Below are 27,002 nucleotides of genomic sequence, written 5' to 3'. Positions count from 1 at the left end.
TACCCCAGCCCATTTCTCTTTCCCACCCCCTCCAATCAGTCTGGAGAAGGGTTCAATGTCGCCTGTCCTTTCGCTCCACAGATACTGCCTGACCCGTTGAGTTCCTCCAGCACGTTGTGTGTTTGCATTACATTGCAAAACATTCCAGTTTCCAACTGTCAACGCGGATGGACGTCCCTTCTGCCGCTGAAGTTCAATTTACACTACAAATCAGTGTTGATAAACAGAAGATGGACACAAAAAGCTGGAGGAACTCAGCGGGACAGGCAGCATCTCTGGGGAGAAGGAATTGATGGTGACTTTTCGGGTCGAGACCCTTCTTCAGAATCAGAAATAGTTCTTCCAAAGGGGCGTGCTCTAAGTATTGAAGTGCAAGTCTGAGTTAACGATACGAGACAAAAATATATTCATTCGTTCTCTCTTTAAAATTCTGATGGAAAATGACTGGAAAATTGCATCAACAGAGCAACATTAATCATTAATGGGTGTGCGATGGTCTTTATCAGTGGCTTAATTGGTAAACCATCGCAGATTAATATCAATGAAACCGTTTCCTATGGATAATTCAGGGTGTTGAAGTATTTTATTCTCTTTCAACAGAGCGGTATTACAAATATCTAGGCACATAAATTAGTTGAAATGTCCACATTTCCTAAAGGCAATGTCTTTGGAATCAACTCATTAAAACCACCTTCTGCATTAACAAGTTAAGGTTATTGTATGGTAAATAAGTACACTGCAAAACTTCATGGCTGCTTTACAATCGTGAGTAAAATAAACACTAGGGTTGCGCAGGCGTGGAGTCCACGAGTAAAAAAAGCCCAGCCTTAAACAAATATTAGACTCCAGAGATCATTGGACCCGCCAAATCTAATGAAGAGAGTGGCCAGTTAATCGCTGTTCCTTGGTGTTTGGCTTTTAGGAAATGTTAGTCCAGGCAATATAATAGCATCAGAAGTTCTCACTGCATTTCCTCCAGAATCTCTAGTCTTAACACGATATCTTGGAGATTGCAAATGCAGATTTGTTGAAGATTGTCAGAAGGATGTCTTCTATCTCTCCCATAAACTTGTCACTCCGTGTCATCTGCAGAAGCCACAAGCTGAACCCAGAGCGGCGAAACTAAGTTGCACTTTGTGTGTTGAAGGAACTGCAGGTGCTGGTTAACACCGAAGAAATTAACAAAATATTGGAGTAACTGGGTGGGTTACGAATAATAGGTGACGTTTCGGGTCTGAAGAAGGATCTCGATCCGAAACGTCGCCTATTCCTTTGCTCCAGAAATGCTGCCTGACCCGCCGAGTTACTCCCAGCATTTTTGTGACTAATTTAAACTTAACCTGTTAGAGGCCTCGTAATATTTGAAATAAATAAAAGTGAAACAACAAAAACGCTCCCAAGTCGGAGAACATTTGAAAGGAGGCAAACGTTCAAAGTCGAATGCGGGGGAAGTTTTGTTAAAAAAAGATTCAAAATACTTCCACCTCCAGAGTAATTTGATCGCCTGGGTTTACCTGTTTTAATGAGAAATAACACTCAATGAGCTATTTTCAAGCTAGTGTCAAAATGTGGCCTGTTTCCTGCAAACCAAAAACACGGTACTTATCCCACGTGGAAAGGTCCAAGAGAGAAGGGAGAGAGACAAGGGGAGAGGTGCTTGGTGTCTTCTGAGACTCCACCAAGCACAAGGTGAAGCGACCAGCGATTGGGTTGTTCCACTTTTTGTGTAATGCCACGTCCCTGTTTCCTTGTTTGCAAAAGAACCAATGGAATCTCCCAAGCGATTGCTCCTTCCCTTGTCACATGGTCTGATCAACGGGCAGGTAAATGAGGACAGACAGCAGCCATCGTTTTTCCCCATGTCAGTGAAAGGGACAAGCTTTGTCAGTTTCGCCTAGAGAACGAGCAACTCCTCAAACACCTTGGGACCAGGTAGAACCAGAGACGTTTCTTTTTTTGTTGTTGCTGTTGTAAATGAAAGGAAAAAAAGGACTTTCTTATATCCTCTCTTTCTTTTTTTTCTTTCGGTAGAGGTGATCACTCGAAAGGTGAACACTTTTTTTTTTTCCTTCCCCTGTTTGTTTGATTCTCTGCTTGTAGTTCTCCGTCGTGATGGCTTCGCACGAATCTCTGGTGGTTTTATCTGGGGCAACAGCTGGTGAAAATGGGGCTAAACTTGGCTCGGATGAAAGGGAGCTAGTTCTCTTGGTGTGGCAAGTTGTGGATCTAGTCAACAAGAAGGTACGCCATCGATCTGGATTTTTTTGTTTTGTTTTGTTTGTGCGTGTCTCTCTCTGTCTTTTATTATTATTTTTTTTGTACACAAGCCAGTTTTCACCGGTGAACGAATGCTCTTCTGCGTTTCAATGTGAGTGTTTTAGCCTTTGGAGCGACTTGTTTTACGCAATGTTCCAACTCTTCTCCTCTCCTCCCCAACCCCCTTCCCCACACGTTAACAGGTAGGCGACGTCCACCGAATCTTTGTAAAAGCCGACAACCCCGAACTGAGCGAGCAATGTAAAGAGGATTTGCTTCCTTGCGTGGAGGGAATCGACAAGGCGGAGCCGCTTGACCGAGTTATTGTACAGGTGATTCTGGCCTTTTAATCACCCCCCTTCCCCCATCCCCCCCCACTAAAAAAAAAAGTTTGTTAAAAAAATATATGTATATGGGGAACTTTCAAGGGAGAGTTTCCAGCGAGAACATGTACAGGGCATGCAGTTGAATTTTTTTAAATAATGACAAGTCGCCTATTTGCAAATCCAGGAAGCAATTCCAATCCTGGGAACGACCCACCCGAATCCCAAATGGAATTCCCACCTTGACTGCTTTCAGCTCAACTCGCGAGGTGGGGTTGGCGTAAACAGATTTTTAATGCCATTTGCGTGGGTTGGTACACAGATGCGAGGCAAGTCGGGACGTTTCAATGTATTTTACCAGAGTTTAGAAGCAGGGACTGTCTTTGGGAAGGGAGGGGCAGCGGCTAATGACGCTCATGTGTCTTCAGAGTCTTGCATTGACCTTCAGAAAAAGGCTGTCACAGTGCGAGCCTGACTCGGTGATGCTCAAACATGCTCACCTGTCTTGCTGTTCCCCACATCATTACTGGCAAAGAGAAACATTGACCCAAACTGAGTTAAACAATTACACTGGAGCTACTTCTGGGGACTTTGTTTACATGAAATGAATTTACAAACCTCATTGTCTTTTATATCCTGGTTAAACTGAATAGTTTTTTAAAAATATCACAATCCTTGGAGTGGGGGGGGGGGGGATGGAAAACCAGATGGCTGGTCTATCTATCCCTTGTTTAACTATTGTATCTAATCCGCTCCAGTCACCTGTAAACACGATTCCTAACGAATGGCCATTAATGCAACATTCAATTTAATACTCAATGGTTGGGTAATTAAAAAAAAATAATTTTAAATGTTAAAAACTCCATATAGATTTTGCAGAGATTAATAAATTAGTTGACAAAATGGTCGAGTTTACTGCGGAATAACTGATAATTTGTTGTATTTAATGTTGTTGTTGCATCTAAGGTGTATATAAAGCTACAGCAAATACGATTTTCATTGTTCCAATTCGTATCCGGCACATTTTGACAAATAAACACCTTTGGCTAGGTGCCAGCTCTCTGTCTTGTCTCAGCGACATGCAAGTGAAGACCAATCTGTTTATTTAGCCGTAACGAGGCACGTTGCTTTCAGTTGGGGGAAAACCAGATCTTGTTAAATCCCTCTCGATCTAATTGATGTCCGTTCCCTCTCCTCTCCCCGCTCATTGCAGAGTTTCTACATTTTTTCTCTCACCAAGTTTAACAACCCATAGGCTTGGTGGAAGGGAAGTGATGGGGTTCCAGTGAATCCAATGACCAGAGTCTAATCTCTTGTATCTACTGCAGAGTGGTTACATATTGATTTGGTTAAAGATTTTAAGGGAAGGTAGAGGAAATCTTGCAAATCGAGAGTGTTGTCTGGATGTTTTTTTTTAACATGCAAGTAATAGCATCTAAAAGATGATGTCTGAAGAAGGGTCTTGACCCGAAACGTCACCCATTCTTTCTCTCCCGAGATGCTGCCTGTCCCGCTGAGTTACTCCAGCTTTTTGTGTCTTTCTAAATGAAAGGCATTGTTTACAGTAGCATCTATTGGACCTGTAGCTAACAGGTTTTTGCCCATGGAGCTTGGATTCCTTGTGCACTACCCCAGTTCCTGAATAAGTTTCCTCCCCTTGCATACACATGGCATCTCTTCTTTGAACACCATGGAGTTAATGGGTTGAAGCAGTCTAGTTATTGTTTGCTGTGGCTTCTTATTGTACGGCCTGCAAGAACCTGCTTGCAAGGGGGAGGGTCAACAATGATGCTGTGACTTTTGCCTGAATTGTCTTCTGCTGGTCATGTTGGAAATGCGCAGTGGGCCTGTCAGCATCTGTAAAGAAACTCTGGGTGCCATCTGTATGGAGTTTGTACGTTCTCCCCGTGACCTGCGTGGGTTTTCTCCGAGATCTTCGGTTTCCTCCCACACTCCAAAGATGTGCAGGTTTGTAGGTTAATTGGCTTGGTAAATATAAAAATTGTCCCTAGTGGGTGTAGGATAGTGTTAATGTGCGGGGATCGCTGATTGGCTGGGACCCGGTGTATCCACGCTGTATATCTAAACTGTCAAAGTTTCATATGCAAGGAAGCAACTCCTGTACTTCTATAGAAACTTTAACTTGGATGGCAAGCCTTATCCATGGGTGGTAACTATAACTTGTATTGCAACTTTTAGCATCGTACATTATCTCAGTGCATCATGAGAATTCAAACACAAGTTGGCATTGGCAGACAGGAGTTACTTGGGCAGCCCACTAACTGGTAACCTGAAGAAGGGTTCTAACCTGGAACATCACCTATTCCTTTAGCCCAGAAATGCTGCCTGACCCGTTGATTTACTCCAGCATTTTCTTGTCTCCCTCTGTGGCTGGTTTTAAAGACTGCTTTGGAAGAAAGCCGTGTAGAGACCATTTTGCAGCTATGGCAGCTTGATGCTCCATTGTTGTAGCCTTTGAGGATACCAGAGCTGGTGAATATGTTGGGCAATGTTAGTGTTGGCAAATATGGAGGAAAGAAGCGTCATGGGGATGGATGTATTGTAATAAAGAGCATTTTTATTTTAAGACGTTACTCCACTTGATCCAAGGATGGTTAATGAGCAGAGTTATGACACTGTTTAACATTGCGGCCTAAAACAGGAGGACGAAAGTGGGATTGTGTGGCAGATGGCGTAGAGGTAGCAGGCTCGATGGATATTTTTATGATGAAGATTAGATAAATTCTTGATTAGAACGGGTGTCAAGGGTTATGGGGAGAATGGCGGTAAATGGGATTAGGAGGCAGATATCAGCCATGATTGAATGGTGGAGTAAACTTGATGGGCTGAATGGCCTAATTCTACTCCTATCACTTGTGAGCTTGTCTAGGAGTCACGTGGATATGGGTTTTGACAGCAACATGAACTGAGGAGGAGGCAGGTGGCATTCCAGTGGCAAGAATATGGGAGATTATACCTGGGCAGGATCAGTGTGGCATCGGCTTGGCCGCAAGGCAGTTTCCAGGGGCAGAGATGGAATCCATACACAAGGAATGGAATTTGCACTGGTTTCCAAATTCATGGCCTTGCAGCAAGATCTGCTTTTCCAGTGTTTTTTGGGCAGCCAGTGTAACAGATTAAAGGGGATGGTTGGGTTCTTTGCTGTCGACTTGATACCACCAGTAGTTGTAAATGATGATTTTAGGATATTATTATGATTGACTTCATGCAGTTGGGGAATGAGCGGAGCCAATGAATAATTGTAGACACAGGGAACTTGGGTATTTTAACCATGATCATGCTTTTTACCTCTAAATGTATCGACTGGATTGCACTTCCTTGAAGGCCTGTATCTTACACCTACTAAAACTAAACTTCAGAATTCTGAAGAAGGGTCCTGATCCAAAACATTGTCTGTCCATGTTCTCCAGAGATGCTGCCTGACCTACTGAGTTACTGCAGCATTTTGTCTTTTTTTTTTTGTAAACCAGCATCTGCAGTTCCTTGTCTTTACAGAATTCTCTTGTTTTCCTGATCACACATTGTGATCCTTGTGATCGCAGATTAAACTTTTTGTTCTTGACCATGCAGCGTCCCACTAGTGATACACTAGTCCCACCTACCTGTGTTTGGCCCATATCCCTCTAAACCTTTCCTATCCATGTACCTGTCCAACTGTCTTTTAAATGTTACTTTAGTAGCTGCCTCTGGCAGCTCATTCCAAATACCCACAACCTCCTGTGTGAAAAGAGATTCACACACTTGATGATGAAATCATCTTAGATACCAAGTCTTCTGATTTACTTTTACTCATTTATTTTGCCACTGTTTGGCCTGTCTGTAACAACTGTTCGTCCAGATGTGTCTTCAACGAAGAGTAACCCGAGTATTTGTGGATGTTGGATTGTGGTGCTTCTGGTTTTTGGGAGGTTAGTTGCCTCTCCTTAAAGTGGTCAGACGTGTTATTCTTGTCCAGCATTGACACCAGGCTACCAAACTAGTATTTCCACTTAAAGATTTTCAGCCAGCCAGCATTTCCTTTTAACCCTTTCCTAATTCGTTCTGTTGCATTGTTTTTTTTTGGGTTACGTTTGAAAGACGAAGCAAACAGCCGTTGGTGTGGGGAATGGACAAGTTTGCCTTTTTCCCTTGAATCTGAATGTTAATGTTTGGAATTGTCCAGTTTGGTGTTTTTACTGAGTACTTGTAAAGGAGGTGATTGTCCTAAAGATGTTACCTTGACTGCAAGCAGAGTGTCGACAGACTCTGTGGAGCCACCTGTAATTACTAGGGTTGGCTACTCCATGTTCAGTTCTTTGTGTAATGAAAGGGATTGCATGTTTTTGGCAAATGTCAGACAGCGTCAAAGTTGATAAATCGACAACTCTTGTGGGGAAATTTTATGATGTGATCCCCTTAATAATTCATAATTATTTCACAAAGTCCCGTAATTTGATTTAAAAAAAAAAAAAAAAAAAAAAAAATCATTCCTGTAGTCAGGACTGTGATTGGATATGCATTGCTGCAAAAAATGTTTTGTTTGTCTGAAAAATCTTTCATTCTTAACAATGTGTCCGGCTGTAGAGTTTCCCAGTGAATATGTTGTAGAAACAAAGAATTGCAGATGCTGGTTAATAAAAGGAAAGGACACAAAGTGCTGGAGTAACTCAGCAGCAGGTCAGGCAGCATCTTTGGGGAACATGGATAGGTGACGTTTTGTGTCAACACCTGAAGAAGGGTCTTGACCCAAAACATCACACGTTCCGTTCATAAGTTACATTCGGCCCATCAAATCTCCTCCGCCATTCAATCATGGCTGATTTTTATCTCTCGACCCCCCCCCCTCCATTCACCTGCATTCTCCCCATAACCCCTGATCACCTATCCATGCTGTCCAATGATGCTGCCTGACCTGCTGAGTTACTCCAGCACTTTGTGTCCTTCAGTGAATAAGTTTGTTCTCTCACATGGCCTTCCCACCTCATGGATGTTGTTGCAGATGCAGCTCATTGATACATTTGGATTGATTGAAAATGAATGGACATTTTACTGAGCAGTCTAAAGAAGAATGACATGTACACCTTTTAGAGTCGGCATCATTCAATGTGGAACCAAACCCTTCAGCCCTCTTAAGCATATCTGTGCAAAGTCTATTAGATACACCCCTCTACTTTTGCTATATGTTTCCCAGGAGTATATAGTTAATGCTGACACGACTCTCTCAACTGTTGCTGCAGATATTTTTGCTGTGCTGAGTCAGTTTGATATCATCTTGCACAATAGGGTCACAATTATGTAACTTTTCAAAGCAGTGCTTGTTTCCACTTGCGCCCTGGTCTTGGATAGATTGGCTCTTGAAGCTCTGATAGATTGGCACTGAAATGGAACATGCCAGCAGATATGGGAGCAGGAACATTTCCTTGAACTCCCTCCCCACCCATGTACACTGAATGCAAGCACTATAATTGGAAATGATCAACATTTAGGATGCAGGTACTGAACTTTATGAATGTTGGCCAATAGAACCTACTTGTGGTTAAAACGTTTTTGGGTTTCGCGAGCCCTCCCACATTCTTTGGGTAGGTGTGAACCAATTATTGCAAATGCTCTGAATAAATACATGAATCATTTCTTTTCAGTTCAACCAAGCTGTGTCGAACGAGTTGAAAGCACTTGGGAAAAGTTCCTACTGCCTTTGTACCGATGGCCAATTACTCGTCCGGCAGGTCCTGCACCCTGAAGCATCTAAAAAGGTGAAGGAATTTGACAGCTAAGGTTATAAATGTTCGATAAGGGAAAAACAAAACACTTGTGGCAAATGCTTATTGTGGCCTAAACCTGATCTCTGCTAAAGTGCTTGGTGTTTAACTGTCTTTTATGCCCCTGTCCCACTTAGGAGACCTGAACGGAAACCTTTGGAGACTTTGCACCCCATCCAAAGTTTCCGTGCGGTTCCTGGAGGTTCCCAGAGGTTTTTGTCAGTCTCCCTACTTGCTTCCACTACCTGCAACCTCTGGAAACCGCACGGGAACCTTGGGTGGGGCGCAAAGTCTCCAGAGGTTTCTGTCCAAGTTTCCTAAGTGGGACAGGGGCATTATGATGCACATTCTATGTGGCAACACACAGATTTAAATTTGGAGATACAGCGAGGAAGCAGGCCCTTCAGCGCGCCGACCAGCGATTTCCCCGCATTCTAACACTATCCTGCGCACACTAGGGAACAATTTACATTTTTACCGAGCCAATTAACCCACAAGCCCTGCATGCCTTTGGAATATGGGAGGAAGCTGGTGCTCCTGGAGAAAATCCACACAGGTCACGGGGAGAATGTACAAACTCCGTACAGGCAGCACCAGTAGTCGCGATCGATCCCAGGTCTCTGGCGCTGTGAGGCAGCAACTCTACCGCTGTGCCACCAAGCTGCCCACCATCTTTGCTAGAAATAGGCATGACTCTCAGCTGCACAAATTACATTGATCATTGATCATTTAGTGTTTGTAAATTGGGATCCGATTAAGTGTAGTGATTTTTGCGTATCTTGGACCTGTAGTGTGAAAGACTACTCAAGCCAGAAAATGCACTCCTGTACATGACTTTTTTCATCCACAATCATTCTCGTTCTTTGCATCCTTCCCAATTCATCCTCCTTCCCAAATCATCCTGCAGATGCAGTGGACATTATTCCACAGTGCAATCTGTTCAAGAACGGAATTCACTATCAAAACATGGAGGGGACAGGACACAATTTTTTGGCGGCCACATGCGCACACTCACACGCGCGAGGCTTCGGACGCTCAATCCAGCGCTAAATGCAGCTCAACTGCCTGTCTCACCGGGTCAACTAACAGCCCTGTCTGGACTGACGGGATACCAGCGCTGCTTCTCTGCGCTGGCCATATTTCCCGCAAGTCCAGGCAGGTTAACCTGGCGGCGATGTCGCCCACCTCTCAAAACATGGGGGGGGGGAACGTGTCCCCTCTGGCCCCCCTGGGTTTTCCGCCCCTGAATCTGATCAATAGGTTACTTGGCACCTTGTGATCTTGTTCATACTCCATCAGTTTTTTACATTTAGTGGCTTCTTCAAAGGAACATAAAGCAGATCATTGGATTCCTCATCCCTGTAGTCATTCAGTGAAATAGTATTTTATCTCCATGTCACTTCTCTGTGCAAAGATTTTATCCCATCATTCTCCCTAGCGTTTGGATTGCACGGTAATGCTGTGATACAGTTGCTGCCTTACCGTGCCAGAGACCTGGGTTCGATTCTCACCTCAGGTGCAGTCCGTACAGTGTTTGTACGTTCCTCCTGTGACCTTGTGGGTTTTCTCCAGGTGCTCTGGTTTCTTCCCACACTACGAAGACATGTAGACAATGTAGACAATTGGCTTCTGTAAAATTGTCAATTGTCCCTAATGTGTAGGATAGTGCTAGTGTACCAGATGATCGCTGGTTGGTATGGACTTGGTGGGCCAAAGGGCCTGTTTCCATGCTGTATCTCTAAAAAAATAAAAAAATAAATTCTATTGACCTGTGTGAATATACTCTGCAGTATATCTGCGCAGCCCTCTTCCAAAGATTCACTGGTATCTGTGCTCAAAATCTGCATTTCTGAGAACTTTGTACTTTGTGTTTCCAGCATTAAGTCTATACTTTTGCTTATTTATACTCCACTTTCAATTTGTATGATTAAGTTAATTTGATCCTAATTGAGAATTGAATCAGATTTTACCTGAGCAGAAAAATTATTAATGTTCCTACTTTGTTGAGCATTAATATCAGATTTGTAAACTTTACTCTGGTGTGAATGAGATTTCCAGTCACTTATCCAGAGATGGTTGCCTTTTTAATACCATTTGGTCTTTCTTCCTATGGGAGTGTGGTGTTCTCAAATGTAGTATATTTGGTACAATTACATAACCTGATTGCTTTGTCCCATTTGGGGTTCCTTCTAGAATTGTTCATTTGGCTAAACATTTGAGCAATGTAGGTTTGACTTCAAATGAAATATTCCTTTGTGGGGATAATAATTTACCCGAGGTTTGGATAGAGTTATTTTGGAATAACACCTGACAGAAAGACAGAAGTTATACTTGGACACTGAAGAATCTGGTTGTTGTGAGAGTCTCAACGCAACACTTGAGAGAGGCAGAGGCTAGGTAGGCACAAAATGCTGGAGGGAAGGGCCTGTCCCACTTTCACGGCCTAATTCACGACCTCTGCCGAGTTTGCCCTTGACTCGTACTCGCAGCATGGTCGTCACGAGGTCGTAGGTAGATCGTAGCGGGCCGTGATGGTAGTCGTAGGTACTCGTGGCATCAAGTAGGTCGGGGGGTTTTTTTCTAGCCTGATGAAAAATGTCCACGAGTAAAAAAGGTTGTGAAAGTAGGACGGGCCCTTTACTCGGAGAGAGTAGCTGGAGTGTCATTCTGAAATCAAGGTTTTATGATGATTTCCAAATAAACGAGAGGCACTTTGAGAGGTTCCTGGTTCTTTTACAAAGACTGCCTAAAGGCAATGAAGGAACTTAACAATAACATTTGGATGGGGATTTGCTGAACACCGGGAGTAGTATTTATAGGACTAAGGAAAAGTGGAAGTGTGGAAATAAATAGACCAGGCTGCCCAAAGAACAGGGCTGTCTGGTCGGTAATAAATGCTATGTGGAAGTCTCAGTCAATAGTATAGAAATCATTCCTTTTGGAAGTGTGTACAAACAGAATGTTAAGGGTTCTGCTGTTCTGTTGTCAAAGCAGTTAGTTTGACTAGGGGGAGCTTTCTCCTAATCCTTGCAGACTCTTTCCTGACTTTGCGTCGTTGTTAATGCCTCATCTTTATTGTTCAGTATGCTTTTGATTTTTTTTTTTTGCCTGCTGCATGCCGAGATGGAGACTATAATTAAACTAGGTTATATTTATGTTGATCCTGTCGGTGTCTTTTATGTTTTTCACATTCCTGTGAAAGCTCCCCAAAACGTAACACATTTTTTGAGGAAAGAAAGACTAGCATTTGTTGATAGTTTTTGTTTATTGTCACGTGTATAGTGAAAAGCTTTTTGTAGCGTGATAACCAGTCAGCGCAAAGACTATACATGATTACAATAGAGCTGTCTATAGTGTATACATGCATGACAAAGGGAATAACATTCAATGCAAGACCAAGTCCGATTATAGAGGGTTTCAATGAGGTAGATAGTAGCTCAGAACCGCTTTCTATTTGTTGGTAGGATGGTTCAGTTGCCTGATTACAGCTGGGAAGAAACTGGAGATTTGTTTTCACATAACCAACAAAGAGTTACAAGTGCTACCCTGCAAATGTCTTACCTGGTTTGCTTAATTTTCAGGTGGCATGACACCTGATCCAAACGGTTTATATATGTAAATATTGCAATTCCCCGGCCTTTTTCAAGTTTTGTCCTTCAAGCGATGTGTAACTTGATGCTAAAAGGATACGTACAAATATAATGCCCTCTAAACAGCATGGCTGTTGGACATTTGCACACTCCCTCTCATGAGGAGGACAGGAGCAGATAATACCGTTTTTGAACTTGGTTAGAACCAAGTTTTGGGTAGGCACTTGACAAGATGCAGGAAAAATGTTCCCAATGTTGGGCGAGTCCAGAACCAGGGGCCACAGTCTTAGAATAAAGGGGAGGCCATTTAAGACTGAGGTGAGAAAAAACGTTTCAACCCAGAGAGTTGTGAATTTGTGGAATTCTCTGCCACAGAGGGCAGTGGAGGCTAAATCACTGGATGGATTTAAGAGAGAGTTAGATAGAGCTCTATGGGCTAGTGGAAACAAGGGATATGGGGAGAAGGCAGGCACGGGCTATTGTTTGGGGATGATCAGTCATGATCACAATGAATGGCGGTGCTGGCTTGAAGGGCCGAATTGCCTCCTGCACCTATTTTCTATGTTAGATGGATATTATTGAATTATAATAAATAATGGGTCAAATAGCACAAAATATTACTGGTGCTTTGGGGTCAAACTCGATTTTGGGCTGTTTGTCAATGGAAGTTATAAATTAGTTTCACCAACAGGAGGGTATGTGGCTGATATAGTTGATGAGGTAGGATGCTATGGTCTATAATCTGGTAGTCATCTGCTCAGGATGATGTGGGTTTCATATTATAATAAAACACAAATGTTACAGAGTTGACTTTAGAAAGTGTTTACTTAATGATGCTTGGCATTATCTCCGAAGTTTGCCGTATTTCAGTCCTAACTAGTTAATCTAATTTGTACTTTTCACTCCAGCAAATTTCTATTTATTCGTTTTTTTTTTTAATTCGTTTTTAAAAATTCCATTAAGTCAGGCTGGCAATTATATTTCCTATTGAACAGCTCAACCCTTCATTGATTATTGCTTGGGATTTATTTCAGGATGTTTTAGTTGAAGGAGAAAGTCTTCTGAAAGTTTGGTTGTCTGTGTCTAAACACGATACCAATTGAGTTTGCGTTGGTTTATGATTAGAGGGCTGTGGAGGCCAAGTCCAAGGGCAGGCACGGTGGCGCAGTGGTAGAGTTGCTGCCTTGCAGCACCGGAGACCCGGGTTTGATCCCGACTACGGGCTCTGTCTGTACGGAGTTTGTACGTTCTCCCCGCGACCTGCGTGGGTTTTCTCCGAGATCTTCGGTTTCCTCCCACACTCCAAAGACGTACAGGTTTGTAGGTAAATTGGCTTGGTATAAATGTAAATTGTCCCTGGTGTGTGTAGGACAGTGTTAATGCACGGGGATCATTGGTTGCCGCGGTCACGGTGTGCCGAAGGGCCTGTTTCCGTGGTGTATCTCTAAACTAAACTAAAACTAAAGTCAGTGGATATTTTTAAGGCAAAGATAGACAAATTCTTGATTAGAACGGGTGTCAAGGGTTATGGGGGAAAAGGCAGGAAAATTGAATCAGGAGGCAGAGATCAGCCATGATTGAATAGCGGAGTAGACTCAATCAGCCGTATGGCCTAATTCTACTCCTATAACTTGTGAACGTGATTTATTTGGTGATTTCTCAGGACCCGATTCATCTTATTCTCTTGGTGGCTCTTATTCCCTGCTGGTATTGATCTTGTAATCGATCTATGGATCTGATTCAAGGCATTGTTCATTACCTGGTAATCCCCACCCAATGCACATTTCTTTGGCGGCGGGTGAGTTGAGAGGGAGGAGGACTATTTTCAAGCCCCTCCTCTTCAAACATTATCCATTGAGTTCAGAATATTTAATTTGATTCTCGTTTCTTTTTATCTTTCAGAACTTGGTGCTATCGGATGTGTTCTATTCATTTTATGACCTGCAGAAGGAATTTGAGAAATGCTGTCCGGATGTGGCCGCTACTAAAGAAGTTTCCATCGGCTCCATGGCAGAATGTATCCTTCCCTGGCTTGTGCCTGGACTTCTCTCTTTCAATGCGTTTGACTGAGTTTTCATCCAATGCAATTCTACTTGGCATTCCTAGAACTGAAAGTTGATCCATATTGGAGATGGAGTTCTTGATTGATTGGTTGATATAATGTTTGGCCATTCATCGCCCATCAGTTCCACACTAATGGAAACAAAATCTCTCTTTCCCCCAATTTTCTACTTGTGCAATCCAAGTAGAAAATACACACCGCAAACTGATTGTATTGATCTGTTTGTGATCAAAATTAACTTGTAGCAGAAGCTTCACAAGTCTGAAGAAGGGTCTCGACCCAAAACGTCGCCCATTCCTTCTATCCAGAGATGCTGACTGTCCCGCTGAGTTACTCCAGCATTTTTCATCTATCTCCACAATCTATCATGAGATAGATTTACTCTAGAGTTATTTAAAACAAAGTAGTGCAGCAGTAGACTCAGCACCAGAGACCCGGGTTTGAGCCTGACTATGGGTGTTGTCTGAACTGACTTTAAGTTCTCTCTGTGACCAAGTGGGTTTTCTCTGGGCACTCCAGTTTCCTCCCACACTCCAAAGATGTGCAGGTTTGTAAGTTAAGTGACTTTTGTAATTATTTGAATTGTCCCTAGAGTGTAGGATAGTGCTGATCGGTGTGGACTCAGTGGGCCGAAGGGCCTGTTTCCATGCCGTGACTAAAGTGAAAGTGGATCAGTTCTTGTTTTCTGCTTTTTCCACTTCTCCAAAATCCTTGGGACTGTGACGATGGGAACAAAGCAAATATAATTAGTATTAGAATCTCTGATTATGGAAGGCACATGAGTGGAACATGGGTATTGAATGCTCAATTTGACAGTGTTTTTGTAATCAGCTTCCCTTTTTATTTTTGTCTATCCCCTGTTTATTTTGCTTAGTTTAGTTTTTTTTAGTTTTAGAGATACAGTGTGGGTAAGTGCCCTTCGGCCCACCGAGTCCATGCTGGCTAGCGATCCCCGCACACTAGCGCTACCCTACACACACTAGGGACAATTTACAGTTTTTACCAAGCCAATCAACTTACAAACTCTGTACCTCTTTGGAGTGTGGGAGGGAACTGGAGATCCCGGGGAGAATGTACAAACTCTGTATGGACAGCTCCCGTAGTCGGGATTGAACCCGGGTCTCTGGTGATATAATACAGCAACTCGATGGGGAACACCACCTGGTGTAATCTCTTCCTGGTGAAATCTCTCTTTTAAAAAAAAAAAAAAAATAAAATAAAAAATCCCTATTTCCCCCATCCTACCCCTGAATTACAAGATGATGCCAAACCAACTTCCTTAATGATGTGTACAGACTTGGAATTGAATACAGACGATGAAGCTAAAGAGTTTGGTGCATCTGAAGTGGCGACCATGGGAGAAATTATTTTGCATTTAATTAGCGAGCCTTATAGTAAGTGTCTTGACCTTTGCATTTGCCATTCATTCTTGATCAGCTGTGGACGCTGCATGACACATTGTTGCGTTACTTTCTTTTTCAGATTACAGCTTCAAAAACTTTGAAACCGTCAACTACAAGTTTGAAACTGGTCCCTGGTGAGTGCACTTGTTGTTATGTGGAAGGTGTTGCATTTCAGTCATTTGTGGGGAAACTGCAGTCAAGAAATGCTTGGCAGAATTAGCTATTGATGCCAAGAGTGTTTTATTGTCGTTTGTCCAAAAGTGGAACAATGAAACTCTTACATGCAGCCGTGCAAAAGAAATGTAAACATTGTACTGTGGACACCATAATAAAACCAAAAAAAGGTTTGGTGTGTATGTGTAAATTGAGAACTATCAAACAATAATAGTGCACAGGCAGAAGCAATGCCCCCAAGTCTATGTCGTTCAGAGCTTATTTGGAGGTTGTAGTGTTTAATAGTCTATTGGTTGTAGGTTGTGTGAGATGGAGTCAGAAATGTGCCTTGAGGCTGCAAATGTACACCTGGAAGAAATCTGATCCAGGGAAGCATGTTCTGCTGATGGACCATTTTCTTGCCCTAATGGGTCCACCACGCTTGTTATGCTTCACAATTCAATTCTGAGTCCTGATCTGTGAAGGCCCATAGAAAGGATTCTTGCACAATGGTGAAGGGGGGCAGGAAATTGGGGAGAAGCTGAAGTGTTTTATTGCCAGATGTCCCAGATAGAACAATGACATTCTTACTTGCTGCAGTACACAACAGGATATGGAATCATAATAAATAATAGAACAAAAACTCGGCAGAGAAAAAAAGAACAAACAAGATTCAAGAGAGTTTATTGTCATGTGTCCCAGATAGGACAATGAAATTCTTGCTTTGCTTCAGCACAATAGAATATTGTAGGCATAAATAAATACAGAACAGATCAGTGTGTCCATATAGCATTGAATGTATGTATATGTATATACACACACACACACACACACACACACACACACATATTATATATATATATATATGTGTGTATATATATGTGTGTATATATATATATATATACATGTGTGTGTATATATATATATATACACACACACATACACACACATACACAAACCGATAAAGTGCCATAGGTTAAAGTTCAGATTTGTGTTCGAGTTGAGTTTAATAGCCTGATGGCTGTGGGGAAGAAGCTGTTCCTGAACCTGGACGTTGCAGATTTCAGGCTCCTGTACTTTCTACCTGAAGGCAGCGGAGAGATGAGTGTGTGGCCAGCATGGTGTGGGTCCATGATGATGCTGCCAGCCTTTTTGAGGCAGCGACTGCGATAGATCCCCTCGATGGTAGGGAGGTCAGAGTCGATGATGGACTGGGTAGAGTTTACAACTTTTTGCAGTCTTTTCCGCTATCGGCGGTCGTTGCCGAACCAAGCCAATAACGGTGCAATAATAATAATAGTCTATTGTAGTTCATAGCTCATGAGGTTGTAGTGTATAATAGCCTACAGTAGGGAAGTGATCTTGGAAGTATCCCGGTTATTGATATGAGTGGTGGGTTTTGATTGTCAGGGAATTAATGACATGTGTATAGTACAAAAGAAGCATAAACACTTGACATAGAAAGAAATTTCCCCTTGGCAAAGCTTGTTAAACCAGTGGCATTTGCTATAAGACGCGGGCAGCACGTAGGCGCTGTCAGAGTTGCTGCTTTACAGACCTGGGTTCGATCCTGACTACGGGTGTTGTCTGTACAGACTTTGTACGTTCTCCCCGTGACCTGCAGCATGGGTTTTCTCCGGGTGCTCCAGTTTCCTCCCACACTCCAAAGACTTGCTGGTTTGTAGGTTAATTGGCTTTGGTTAAATTGTAAATTGTCCCTAGTGTGTGTAGGATTGTGTTAGTGTACAGGGTGATCGCTGGATGGCATGAACTTGGGCTATAGGGCTTGCAACCGTGCTGTACCTCTAAAGTCTAAAGACACTAAATGTTGTATAATAGTCATTTCTTGACATCATGCTGATCAGTGACACTTTGTGTCCAATGCTCTCTTGCAGTAGCAAAGCTGAAGGAGTGGACGGCGAAACAGTAATTAGGGCCAGAGGGTTGCCGTGGCAATCATCGGACCAAGATATAGCACGGTTTTTCAAAGGACTGAATATTGCCAAGTAAGTCTGCTTTGGAATAAGGACCTAATCCTGTGAATGTGCAATCACTTTCTAACCATTCTTGATTTGACATCAAATGCCATTCAGGAGATCTGCCTCCAGTTATCTACTTTGACACTTAACAACTCTTGAGGGGAAATGTATATAGCGACCTCATCGTAAAATGTGATTATTTCCAAGATCGGAATTCTTGAGGTGATTCTCTAGTTCCCTCCACAATCCCTTCTCTTGAAGCAAAGGCTATCAGTACTCCATGTCTTTTACTGAATGTTTGGTGATTTTAATGACATTTCACTTTGTGCTGTGGCATCTTGTTTACCTTAACCCTCTAAAGCAACTCTGGGCTGTCTTCGCACTAAAAATACTCCTCTCAATTGCTAGTGGTTTTGCAGTCAATTGTGTTCCAATTGTTGAAGGAAGATGTTGGGCAGGTTTGCAATTCAGAAGCTAAATACACTCTTTGACATCTTTGGAGATGTGCTGCAGTCAGATTACGACTCGATTCCTCACTGGGGCTGAGCAGCTGAATGCTGGGTGTCTTGAGTGCAGCTTGGTCATGTTGTAGTGATGGTCCAGGGGGTTATCGATGTCGACACCAGCCCAGGCTGAGCGTGTGAAGTTTACCAACTACCACCGGTAGGGAGAGGGAGGGAAAGCAGGAAGTACTTGACATTAGAGAAATCAACGCTCGTAAGCTGCCAAAGCAAATTGTGAGGAGCTGTTCCTCCCCTTTGCATGTGGCCTCACTCTGTCAGTGGAGGTGGCCCAGGACATCTAGTTGTCCTGCCAGTTCCACTGTTAGCAGCCTTGTATCTCTCTCGTTATCACACCTTCCACAGCCAACCATGAGCCATTGTGGCCTCCACTGTCTTGAGGTCATCTGTTGCCGGTCTTCTTATTCTGGCATTTCCTCCTCCTCTGTCCAACCCCACCCCCCCCTTAACTTTCAGATGAAGGGTTCAGACTCAAAACGTCACCCATTCTTTTTATCCAGAGCTGCTGCCTGACCAGTTGCGTTAATGCAGCATGTTTGTGTCTATCTGCACTTATCTGACTACTCCCTTTAAATTGCTGCATCTTTCTCTTAGCCTTGGCATTGTCAACAAATGTCCTTTTCCTTTTCGCTCTGTAGGGCGTGCAATTGTCCAAATGTGTTGATGAGAAGCGCGCAGACATCTGATGGCATGTGGCTCTTGGTAAAAGGAGTGAGAGTTAGATTTAGCTCCTGGGGCTCAAGGAATCGACGGATATGGGGGGGGAAATGCAGGAACTGGACTGATTTTTAGATGATCAGCCAAGATCGTATTGAATGGCGGTGCTGGCTCGAAGGGCCGAATGGCCTATTCCTGCACCTATTTTTCTATGTTGCTATGAATGCACAGTAGTGGAATGTTGGGTGTGATTAGCCCAAGGGGAGGTTTGAACAGGGTGGGAGGTAGGAATGGGGACGAAGCTTCTGGAAACCAGTGTAGACTAGTTGGATTGCATGAACCATCTCTGTTAAGAAGGTTGGCAAAAAGATGATGCTTCTGAATTACACATTAGGTATGTACAAGGATGCTGGCATTGAGTAGCTAGACCAGAGGTGAAGTAGAGAAGGAAGCTGTGGATTCACACCTTGGAATGGTCTTAATGCTGTAACTTTGGATGAGGGGAAACCAATAGGTGATGAGTTCATGGTCAAGATTCCACGAATCGCTCTTCTGGCAATGACTACAATGAATGTATTCTGGCAGTGTAGAGAATAGTTGCAGAATTTGGGGGTTAAAAGGTTGATCATATGGTAACATAGTGGACATCCACGCTATCAAAGCAGAGGCGATGCTAGAGTTACCTGGGCTGTGATCAACCATGGGGTGACACAGTGGTGCAGGGGTAGAGTGGCTGCCTCACCGTGCCAGAGACCTGGGTTCGATCCTGACTATGGGTGCTGTCTGTATGGAGTTTGTGCATTCTCCCCGCGACCAGCGTGGGTTTTCTTCAGTTGCTCTGGCTTCCCCCACACCAAAAGACGTACAGGTGCGTAGATTAATTGGCTTCGGTAAAATTGTAAATTGCCCCTAGTGTGTAGGATAGTGTTGGTGTATGAAGATCACTGGTCGGCGAGGACTCGGTGGGCCGAAGGGCCTTGTTTCCGCACTGTATCTCTACACTAAATGGAAACAAACTAGGGTTGTCCAATGATCTGGATCAGTGAGGTGAGGAAAGGGAGGATGATGTAGGTAAATGGCAAGTGTGAGAAAGAGCAAATGGATACGGTCTGAAGAAGGGTCTCAGCCTGAAACGTCACCTATTCCTTCGCTCCATAGATGCTGCCTCACCTGCTGAGTTTCTCCAGCATTTTTGTCTAAAGTGCGGTCTCTGGAGATGTTGCATTGGCCATGGCAATGAGATGGCCAGATCTCCAAAAATGAATGAATTAAAAAATCTGAAGGTGTGAATTTCCAAGAAGAAAACTTGAGATAAACACAAGGGGTTTGGCCATTGAGAATTACTGTTGTCAGTTGTTGATAACTGCTGCACAAGCAGAAAAGTGGAAGATTATTTCTTGATTTGCTCCTCAAGGCTTGGTTTGTACAGAGAATAATTCCTTCTCTTTCCCCTCCTCCAAAAAACCATTCTCGGGCAAGTCATGTTGACTTAATATTGGTCAATATTTACCCATCGTGAAAGTGTAGTTAAATTGGCAGGATCTTTATCCACTGTTCCCAGCATCGCTGGATAAAGTTTGCGATCAAGATTTTGTGTTGCATTTTTTTTGATTAATCATTGTGCTGAGCTTCTTTGTAACACCCACTGTGACACAGCAGTAGAGTTGCTGCCTTGCAGCACCAGAGACACGGGTTTGATCCTGAGTACGGGTGCTGTCTGTACGGAGTTTGTACGTTACTACGCGTGGGTTTTCTCCGGGTGCTCCGGTTTCATCCCACACTCCAAAGACATACAGGTTTGTAGGCTAAGTGGTTTCGGTAAAAATTGGCGCACCATGTCCTCGCCGACAAGCGATGTTCCGCACACACCAGCACTATCCTACACACTAGGTACAATTTCCGATTTTTACTGAAGCCAATTAACCTACAAACCTGTGTGTTTTTTGAGTGTGGGAGGAAACTGGTGCACCCGTGGAAAACCCATGCGGTCATAGGGAGAACGTTCAAACTCCATGCAGACAGCATCGGAGATCGGGATTGAACCCGGTTCTCTGGCGTTGTGAGGCAGCAGCTCCACCACTGTGCTGCCCCTTAATAACTAAACTCAGAAAACGGAACTGTTAAATGGACTTGTTGATAATGGAAGTTCTTGAATACTTTTTAATAATGGGGTGATTCTGGATTTATTGAAGGGGTGGTGTAGCTTTGTGCCTGAACTCTCAAGGAAGGAGGAATGGAGAAGCTCTGGTCAGATTCATCAATCGAGAACAGAGGGACCTTGCACTGGAGAGACACAAGCATCATATGGGGAGCAGATACATTGAGGTGAGAACCAACATCACGTGGCATCTAACTTTACTTTTTAGCTCTGCTTTTCCTTTTTAAAAGAAGCATCTCGTTCACCTGAAACTTCCTTTCCAGGTATACAAGGCTACCAGAGAAGAATTCTTAAAAATAGCTGGAGGTAAGTTTTTGGGAAGAATTCAAACAGATAGACAACTTTAATAAAAAAATAAAAAATAAACATTTTAATTTAGATGTTTTCAAAGTTAATCATCTATCTTATTTATGTTTGGGAACTGATTTGAAGCTGAAAAGAATTTAGTCAGAGGGTGGTGAACCTGTGGTATTCATTGCCACATGAGGCTCTGGAGGCCAAGTCAATGGATATTTTTAGGGTGGAATTGACTGATTCTTGATTAGTACGGGTGTCGGGGCTTATGTGGCGAAGATGGGAGGACGGGCTTGAGAGGGAAAGATAGATCGGTCAGGATTGAATGGCGGAGTAGACTCGATTGGCCAAATGGCCTAATTCTGCTCCTAGAACCTATGAAAATGTAGTCAGTGACTGGGCCTATGCTTTGGCTCATTGGGTTGACACTTGTACACTAACACTATCCTACACGCTAGGGACAATTTACAATTTTACTGAAGTCTATCGACCTGCAAACGCACGTGGTCTTGGGAGTGTGGGAGGAAACCAGAGCACCTGGAGAAAACCCGCGCAGTCACAGGGAGAACGTACAAACTCCGTACAGACAGCACTCGTAGTCGGGATCGGATCTGGATCTTTAGTGCTGTAGGGCAGCACCCCTACCGCAAGTCCCAAAACTAATTATGGGATTCCATTATCGCCAACTCAAGATTTCTTTGGTATATTGTGGATATTTGGACTGTAAAAGGGCAGTTGCATAATCGATCCACTGAAGTCTCTGGTACCTGTGGGTGTCATGGTGGCGCTGCATTACAGCGCCAGAGACCCGGGTTCGATCCTGACTACGGGTGCTATCTGTGCGGAGTTTGCACATTCTCCCCGTGACCTGTGTGGGTTTTCTCCGGGTGCTCCGGTTTCCACCCACACTCCAAAGACGTACAGGTGTGTAGGTTAATTGGCTTTGGTAAATTGTAAATTGTCACCAGTGTGTGTAGGATAGTGTTAGTGCGCGGGGATTGCTGGTCGCCGCGGACTCGGTGGGCCGCAGGGCCCGTTTCCGCGCTGTATCTTGAAACTAAACTAATTGGGAACGCTTTATTTGTTTCTCGTGCAGGTACTTCGAATGAAGTGGCACAATTTTTATCGAAGGAGAGCCAAGTGATAATACGAATGCGTGGACTGCCTTTCACGGCCACAGTGGAGGATGTCCTTGGCTTTTTTGGAAAGGAGTGTCCTGTCACCGGCGAAAAGGAGGGGCTCCTCTTTGTGAAGTATCCCGATGGGCGACCTACTGGCGATGCCTTTGTCTTGTTCGCATGTGAAGAATTTGCCCAAAATGCACTTAAAAAACACAAGGAGATATTGGGAAAGCGTTATATAGAGTTGTTCAGGAGTACTGCTGCAGAAGTACAACAGGTTTGTACCATTCACTGCATGTTATGTTGCATTTGACTTGACCTTTATGTAGAGCAGTGGTTCTTAACCTGGACCCCCAATGGGGGTCGTTTGGGGCTTTGCCGGGGGTCACGAAGGGAACACAAATAACATATCAATTTGTTTCACAACAAGAGGATTTCAGTATAGGAGTAGAGAGGTTCTTCTGCAGTTGTATAGGGCTCTGGTGAGATCACATCTGGAGTATTGTGTACAGTTTTGGTCTCCTAATTTGAGGAAGGACATCCTTGTGATTGAGGCAGTGCAGCGCAGGTTCACGAGATTGATCCCTGGGATGGCGGGACTGTCATACGAGGAAAGATTGGAAAGACTAGGCTTGTATTCAATGGAGTTTAGAAGGATGACGGGGGATCTTATAGAAACATATAAAATTATAAATGGACTGGACAAGCTAGATGCAGGAAAAATGTTCCCTATGTTGGGCGAGTCTAGAACCAGGGGCCACAGTCTTAGATTAAAGGGGAGTTCATTTAAGACTGAGGTGAGAACAAACTTTTTCTCTTAGAGAGTTGTGAATTTATGGAATTCCCTGCCACAGAGGGCAGTGGAGGCCAAATCACTGGATGGATTTAAGAGAGTTAGATAGTGCTCTAGGGGCTAGTGGAGTCGAGGGATATGGGGAGAAGGCAGGCACGGGTTATTGATGGGGGACGATCAGCCATGATCACAATGAATGGCGGTGCTGGCTCGAAGGGCCGAATGGCTTCCTCCTGCACCTATTTTCTATGTTTCTATGTTGAGCCCATGTTTAGGAACCTAACAAAGGTACATACCACATACAGTATTTTGTTCACGTACATGCGCGTACTGGTGCCAAAATGGTTAAGAACCTCTGATGTAGAGGAATGACTGTAATCTCGATCTAACCAATTTAGAATGAATAAGCATTTGTCCTTTTATGGGTCTGTCCCCTCCAATTAATTCATCACTTCAATTTGAAATCATATGGCAAAGAACAGGCCAATTGGCCCCAAACATCTGTACTATTTCTCTGGGGACCCTGTGTGATTAGTCTCCAATCATGATTTTGTTTTAATCAAAAGTATTCATCAAATTATATTTTTGTGAAGTTATTATTGGATCTGCTTCCACCACTCATGGGTAACGCATTCCGAATGAGGGGATCAAACCAATTAGGATTAGTTTTGTGTAGGAAGGAACTGCAGATGCTGGTTTAAACCAAATATAGACACAAAAAGCTGGAGTAACTCAGTGGGACAGGCAGCATCTCTGGAGAAAAGGAACAGGTGATGTTTTGGGTCGAGACCCTACAGTCTGAAGAATTAAAAAAAAAATCTGTTTGATGCCTTTTTTATTTCTTGGCTCCATCCAACTAATTGTATAAGCAAAGTCTTGAGGCAAGATGGGAAACAGCTGTTTACTTCAGGTGTCTTTGCAAAATGTTTCTTGCAGTTTTGTTCGTTTGCTGCCAGCAATGAATGCAGATCACGATCAAAACTCGTGCGTCAACTTCTGTGAACCACCATCTTGATTGATCCTCTGCATCTTTGCATTAAGCAGCTGTCATAAGCCATGTTCCTCACTTTGTAAGTGCTGGCTGCAAATTTCTACACAACACTGGGGCCACGATGGTGCAGCAGTAGAGGTGCTGCCTTACAGCGCCAGAGACCCCCGTTCAATCCCGACTACGGGCGCTGTCTGTACGGAGTTCGTACGTACTCCCTGTGACCTGCGTGGGTTTTCTCCGAGATCTTCGGTTTCTTCCCACACTCCAAAGACGTACAGGTTTGTAGGTTAATTGGCTTGGCATAATTGTAAAATTGTCCCTAGTCTATGTAGAATAGTATTAATGTGCGGGGATCGCTGGTCGGTGTGGACTTGGTGGGTCGAAGGGCCTGTTTCTATGCTGCATCTCTAAACTAAACTGGACTCGCTGATTGCATAGGGGGTGATGGAGCTGCGTGTAGTGATTTTGCATTGGTGTTGGCTGGAGGGTGTAGTTGTCCCATGTGGTGATGGATCGGGATTAAACATGTACTTTTAAACAGAAATTCCAGCAAGTTAACAGACGAGGTGATCAACCAAGTCTGGGCAATCTGGTGCTCTGTAGAAGGTTCATCCTAACAGCTACCTCCAGATAATACAAATTATTCCACGTATCAAATTCCTCGTATGTTGCAAAACGTACTTGGCTGACAAAGTAAGTATGAGTATTATTCTTGCCGCTGAAGATTATATTTATCTCACGTTATCCTTGGATAAAATATCAAAGTGCCTGATACCTGGAAGTAAATTCAAGTACTCTTACCTAGATGTGTGTCTTTCACTTTGCAACAACATTCATTTTTGGGCAAGTTAAGACTCTTAAGATTTTTTAGCAACTCTGAGCTTGTAGAGTACAAGATGGCACTAGAAACGTGGTGAGTCTTGTCTACTGTCTCAGTGCAATTTACAATCTTGCACTCTTGTGCGATCGTCCCTAATGTACAGTGAGATTGTTACTGAACTGTAAGCAAAAAAATAATTTCACTGTACCCACATTTTACAGTACTGTTCATCCTCTTTGAAGTAGAAATCTCAGTGTTGTCTGGTTTTAATGCATCAACTAATGACAGTTTTAAAATCTCCCAGTTAGTGCTTTTTTTTTTGGTTAAGAAAGTAATATCGTCTATTTTCTTGCAATTGAATTACCTGTCATAATTGCAATGTTCCATTAGAATGGGTTACTGAGACATTGTGGTGTTAGGTTTTCAGTTGGATATCAATGAGATGGATATTATTTTGAAGGAGAATCTTGCTTCAAGACCGAGTCGGTTTCTGATAACATGGAACATGTTGAACTGTGGAAGCAAAGAACTGCAGATGGTGGTTTATAGCAAAGATATGACGCACAGCGCTGGAGTAACTCAGCAGGTCAGGCAGACTCTCTGGAGAAAAGGGATGGGTGACATTTCGGGTCGGGACACCCCTTCATTCAGACTTCTTCTAAAGAAGGGTCCCGACCTGAAACATCACCCATCCTTTTTCTCCAGAGATGTTGTCTGACTGCTGAGTTACTCCAGCGCTTTGTGTCTATCTTTGTTATAGAACAGTACAGCATGGGAACAGGCCACTCGGCCCACCATGTCCATGCCAAACATGATGCCACAACACATTAAACTCCTAGATACACAAAAAAGCTGGAGAAACTCGGCGGGTGCAGTAGCATCTATCGGCCCGAAACGTTGCCTTTTTCCTTCGCTCCATAGATGCTGCTGCACCCGCTGAGTTTCTCCAGCTTTTTTGTGTACCTTCGATTTTCAAGCATCTGCAGTTCCTTCTTAAACACATTAAACTCCTGTCTGGAATGTGGTATATATTTCTCAATTCCTTGTAGCTTTCCACAAGATACTAATGTAAATGTGTCGATATGCTTGTGAATGATCTTTCCAAAGCTGGAAGTGTTCTAATAAGGAACCAAACAACTACTAATGTTTTGTTTTATTCTCTCATCCATTGTTTCAGGTGTTAAACAGATACATGTCCGCGCCATTAATTTCAACACTCCCAGCTCCATTAATCCCATTGTTACCTCAGCCATTCATTGCTACTGGAAGCACCAGGGATTGTATCCGTTTACGTGGCCTTCCTTACACGGCAAGCATTGAGGATATTCTGGACTTCATGGGGGAATTTACAATCGACATAAAGCCACACGGTGTTCACATGGTATTGAATCAACAGGTAGTTTGAAATCTGCTTCTGCTGATGTGAAATCCATTGTGTATCAGTCGATCTTATGTGGCCAAGCCTGTTTACTGTTAGGGTGCAGATGATTTACTTTGGCTTGTGGACAACCCTGCATATTAACTCCTGGGCGGAAACAATGGCACAGCGGTAGAGTTGCTGCCTTGCAGCGCCAGAGACCCGGAGTTCGATCCTGACTACGGGTGCTGTCTGTGTGGAATTTGTACATTCTTCCTGTGACTATGGGTTTTCTCCGGGTGCTTCAGTTTCCTCCCACACTCCAAAGATGTAAGAATTGTATCTATAAATTGGAAATTTAGTTTACTGCAAAAAAAAAAGAGTAAATTTGCCCCAAGAGTGTGATACCCATGACTGGTGAGTGTATTTAGGGTGTGATCGCTGACTAACATGGTGATCATTAATAATTAAATGATATTTCAAGGAAGTTCTCTCTGTATTTAATGAGGCTCCTTCTGGCAGACAAAAGTCTTGAGGTCCATGTCCTGCCAAGTAGCCTGCCACTGGACTGGTTATGCTGCCATCTCTTGGAAGTTGCCCAATTATGGGATGCTTTGTGTCTCAAATGTAGAATCTGAAGAACCCGAAACGTCACCTATAAAATAGTCCATAAAACCTGGAACTTTTCTAATCCTGTTTAAAAAAGATTGATTGCGTAATATTGTTCCTGGATTCTCATTTTAAGTCCCCTTCTCCCCTCTCCCA

The 27,002-nt window shown here is 43.3% G+C and overlaps 1 protein-coding gene across 3 annotated transcripts in view; it reads left to right on the top strand.

Moving 5' to 3' along the window:
- Window positions 1-1,773: 1,773 nt before the first annotated feature.
- esrp2 (epithelial splicing regulatory protein 2) overlaps window positions 1,774-27,002 on the top strand; it is a 38,644-nt gene continuing 13,415 nt past the window's right edge. For 2 of the 3 annotated variants that reach the window (XM_055648460.1, XM_055648458.1), the window contains exons 1-12: window positions 1,774-1,932; window positions 2,101-2,241; window positions 2,460-2,588; window positions 8,219-8,332; window positions 13,831-13,945; window positions 15,286-15,384; window positions 15,473-15,527; window positions 17,442-17,552; window positions 20,896-21,028; window positions 21,125-21,167; window positions 22,252-22,553; window positions 26,058-26,276. In XM_055648460.1, the coding sequence (XP_055504435.1) occupies window positions 2,113-2,241; window positions 2,460-2,588; window positions 8,219-8,332; window positions 13,831-13,945; window positions 15,286-15,384; window positions 15,473-15,527; window positions 17,442-17,552; window positions 20,896-21,028; window positions 21,125-21,167; window positions 22,252-22,553; window positions 26,058-26,276 (1,449 nt within the window). In that variant the 5' untranslated portion in view covers window positions 1,774-1,932; window positions 2,101-2,112. Of the gene's footprint in view, window positions 1,933-2,031; window positions 2,242-2,459; window positions 2,589-8,218; window positions 8,333-13,830; window positions 13,946-15,285; window positions 15,385-15,472; window positions 15,528-17,441; window positions 17,553-20,895; window positions 21,029-21,124; window positions 21,168-22,251; window positions 22,554-26,057; window positions 26,277-27,002 lie in introns of all 3 variants that reach the window. The other variant, XM_055648459.1, reaches the window with a different exon arrangement.

Source organism: Leucoraja erinacea, chromosome 17 (assembly GCF_028641065.1).
Source record: "Leucoraja erinacea ecotype New England chromosome 17, Leri_hhj_1, whole genome shotgun sequence".
Taxonomy (NCBI): Eukaryota; Metazoa; Chordata; class Chondrichthyes; order Rajiformes; family Rajidae; genus Leucoraja; species Leucoraja erinaceus.
Note: the sequence above shows the minus strand (reverse complement) of the source record. Positions and strands in the feature narration are given on the sequence as shown.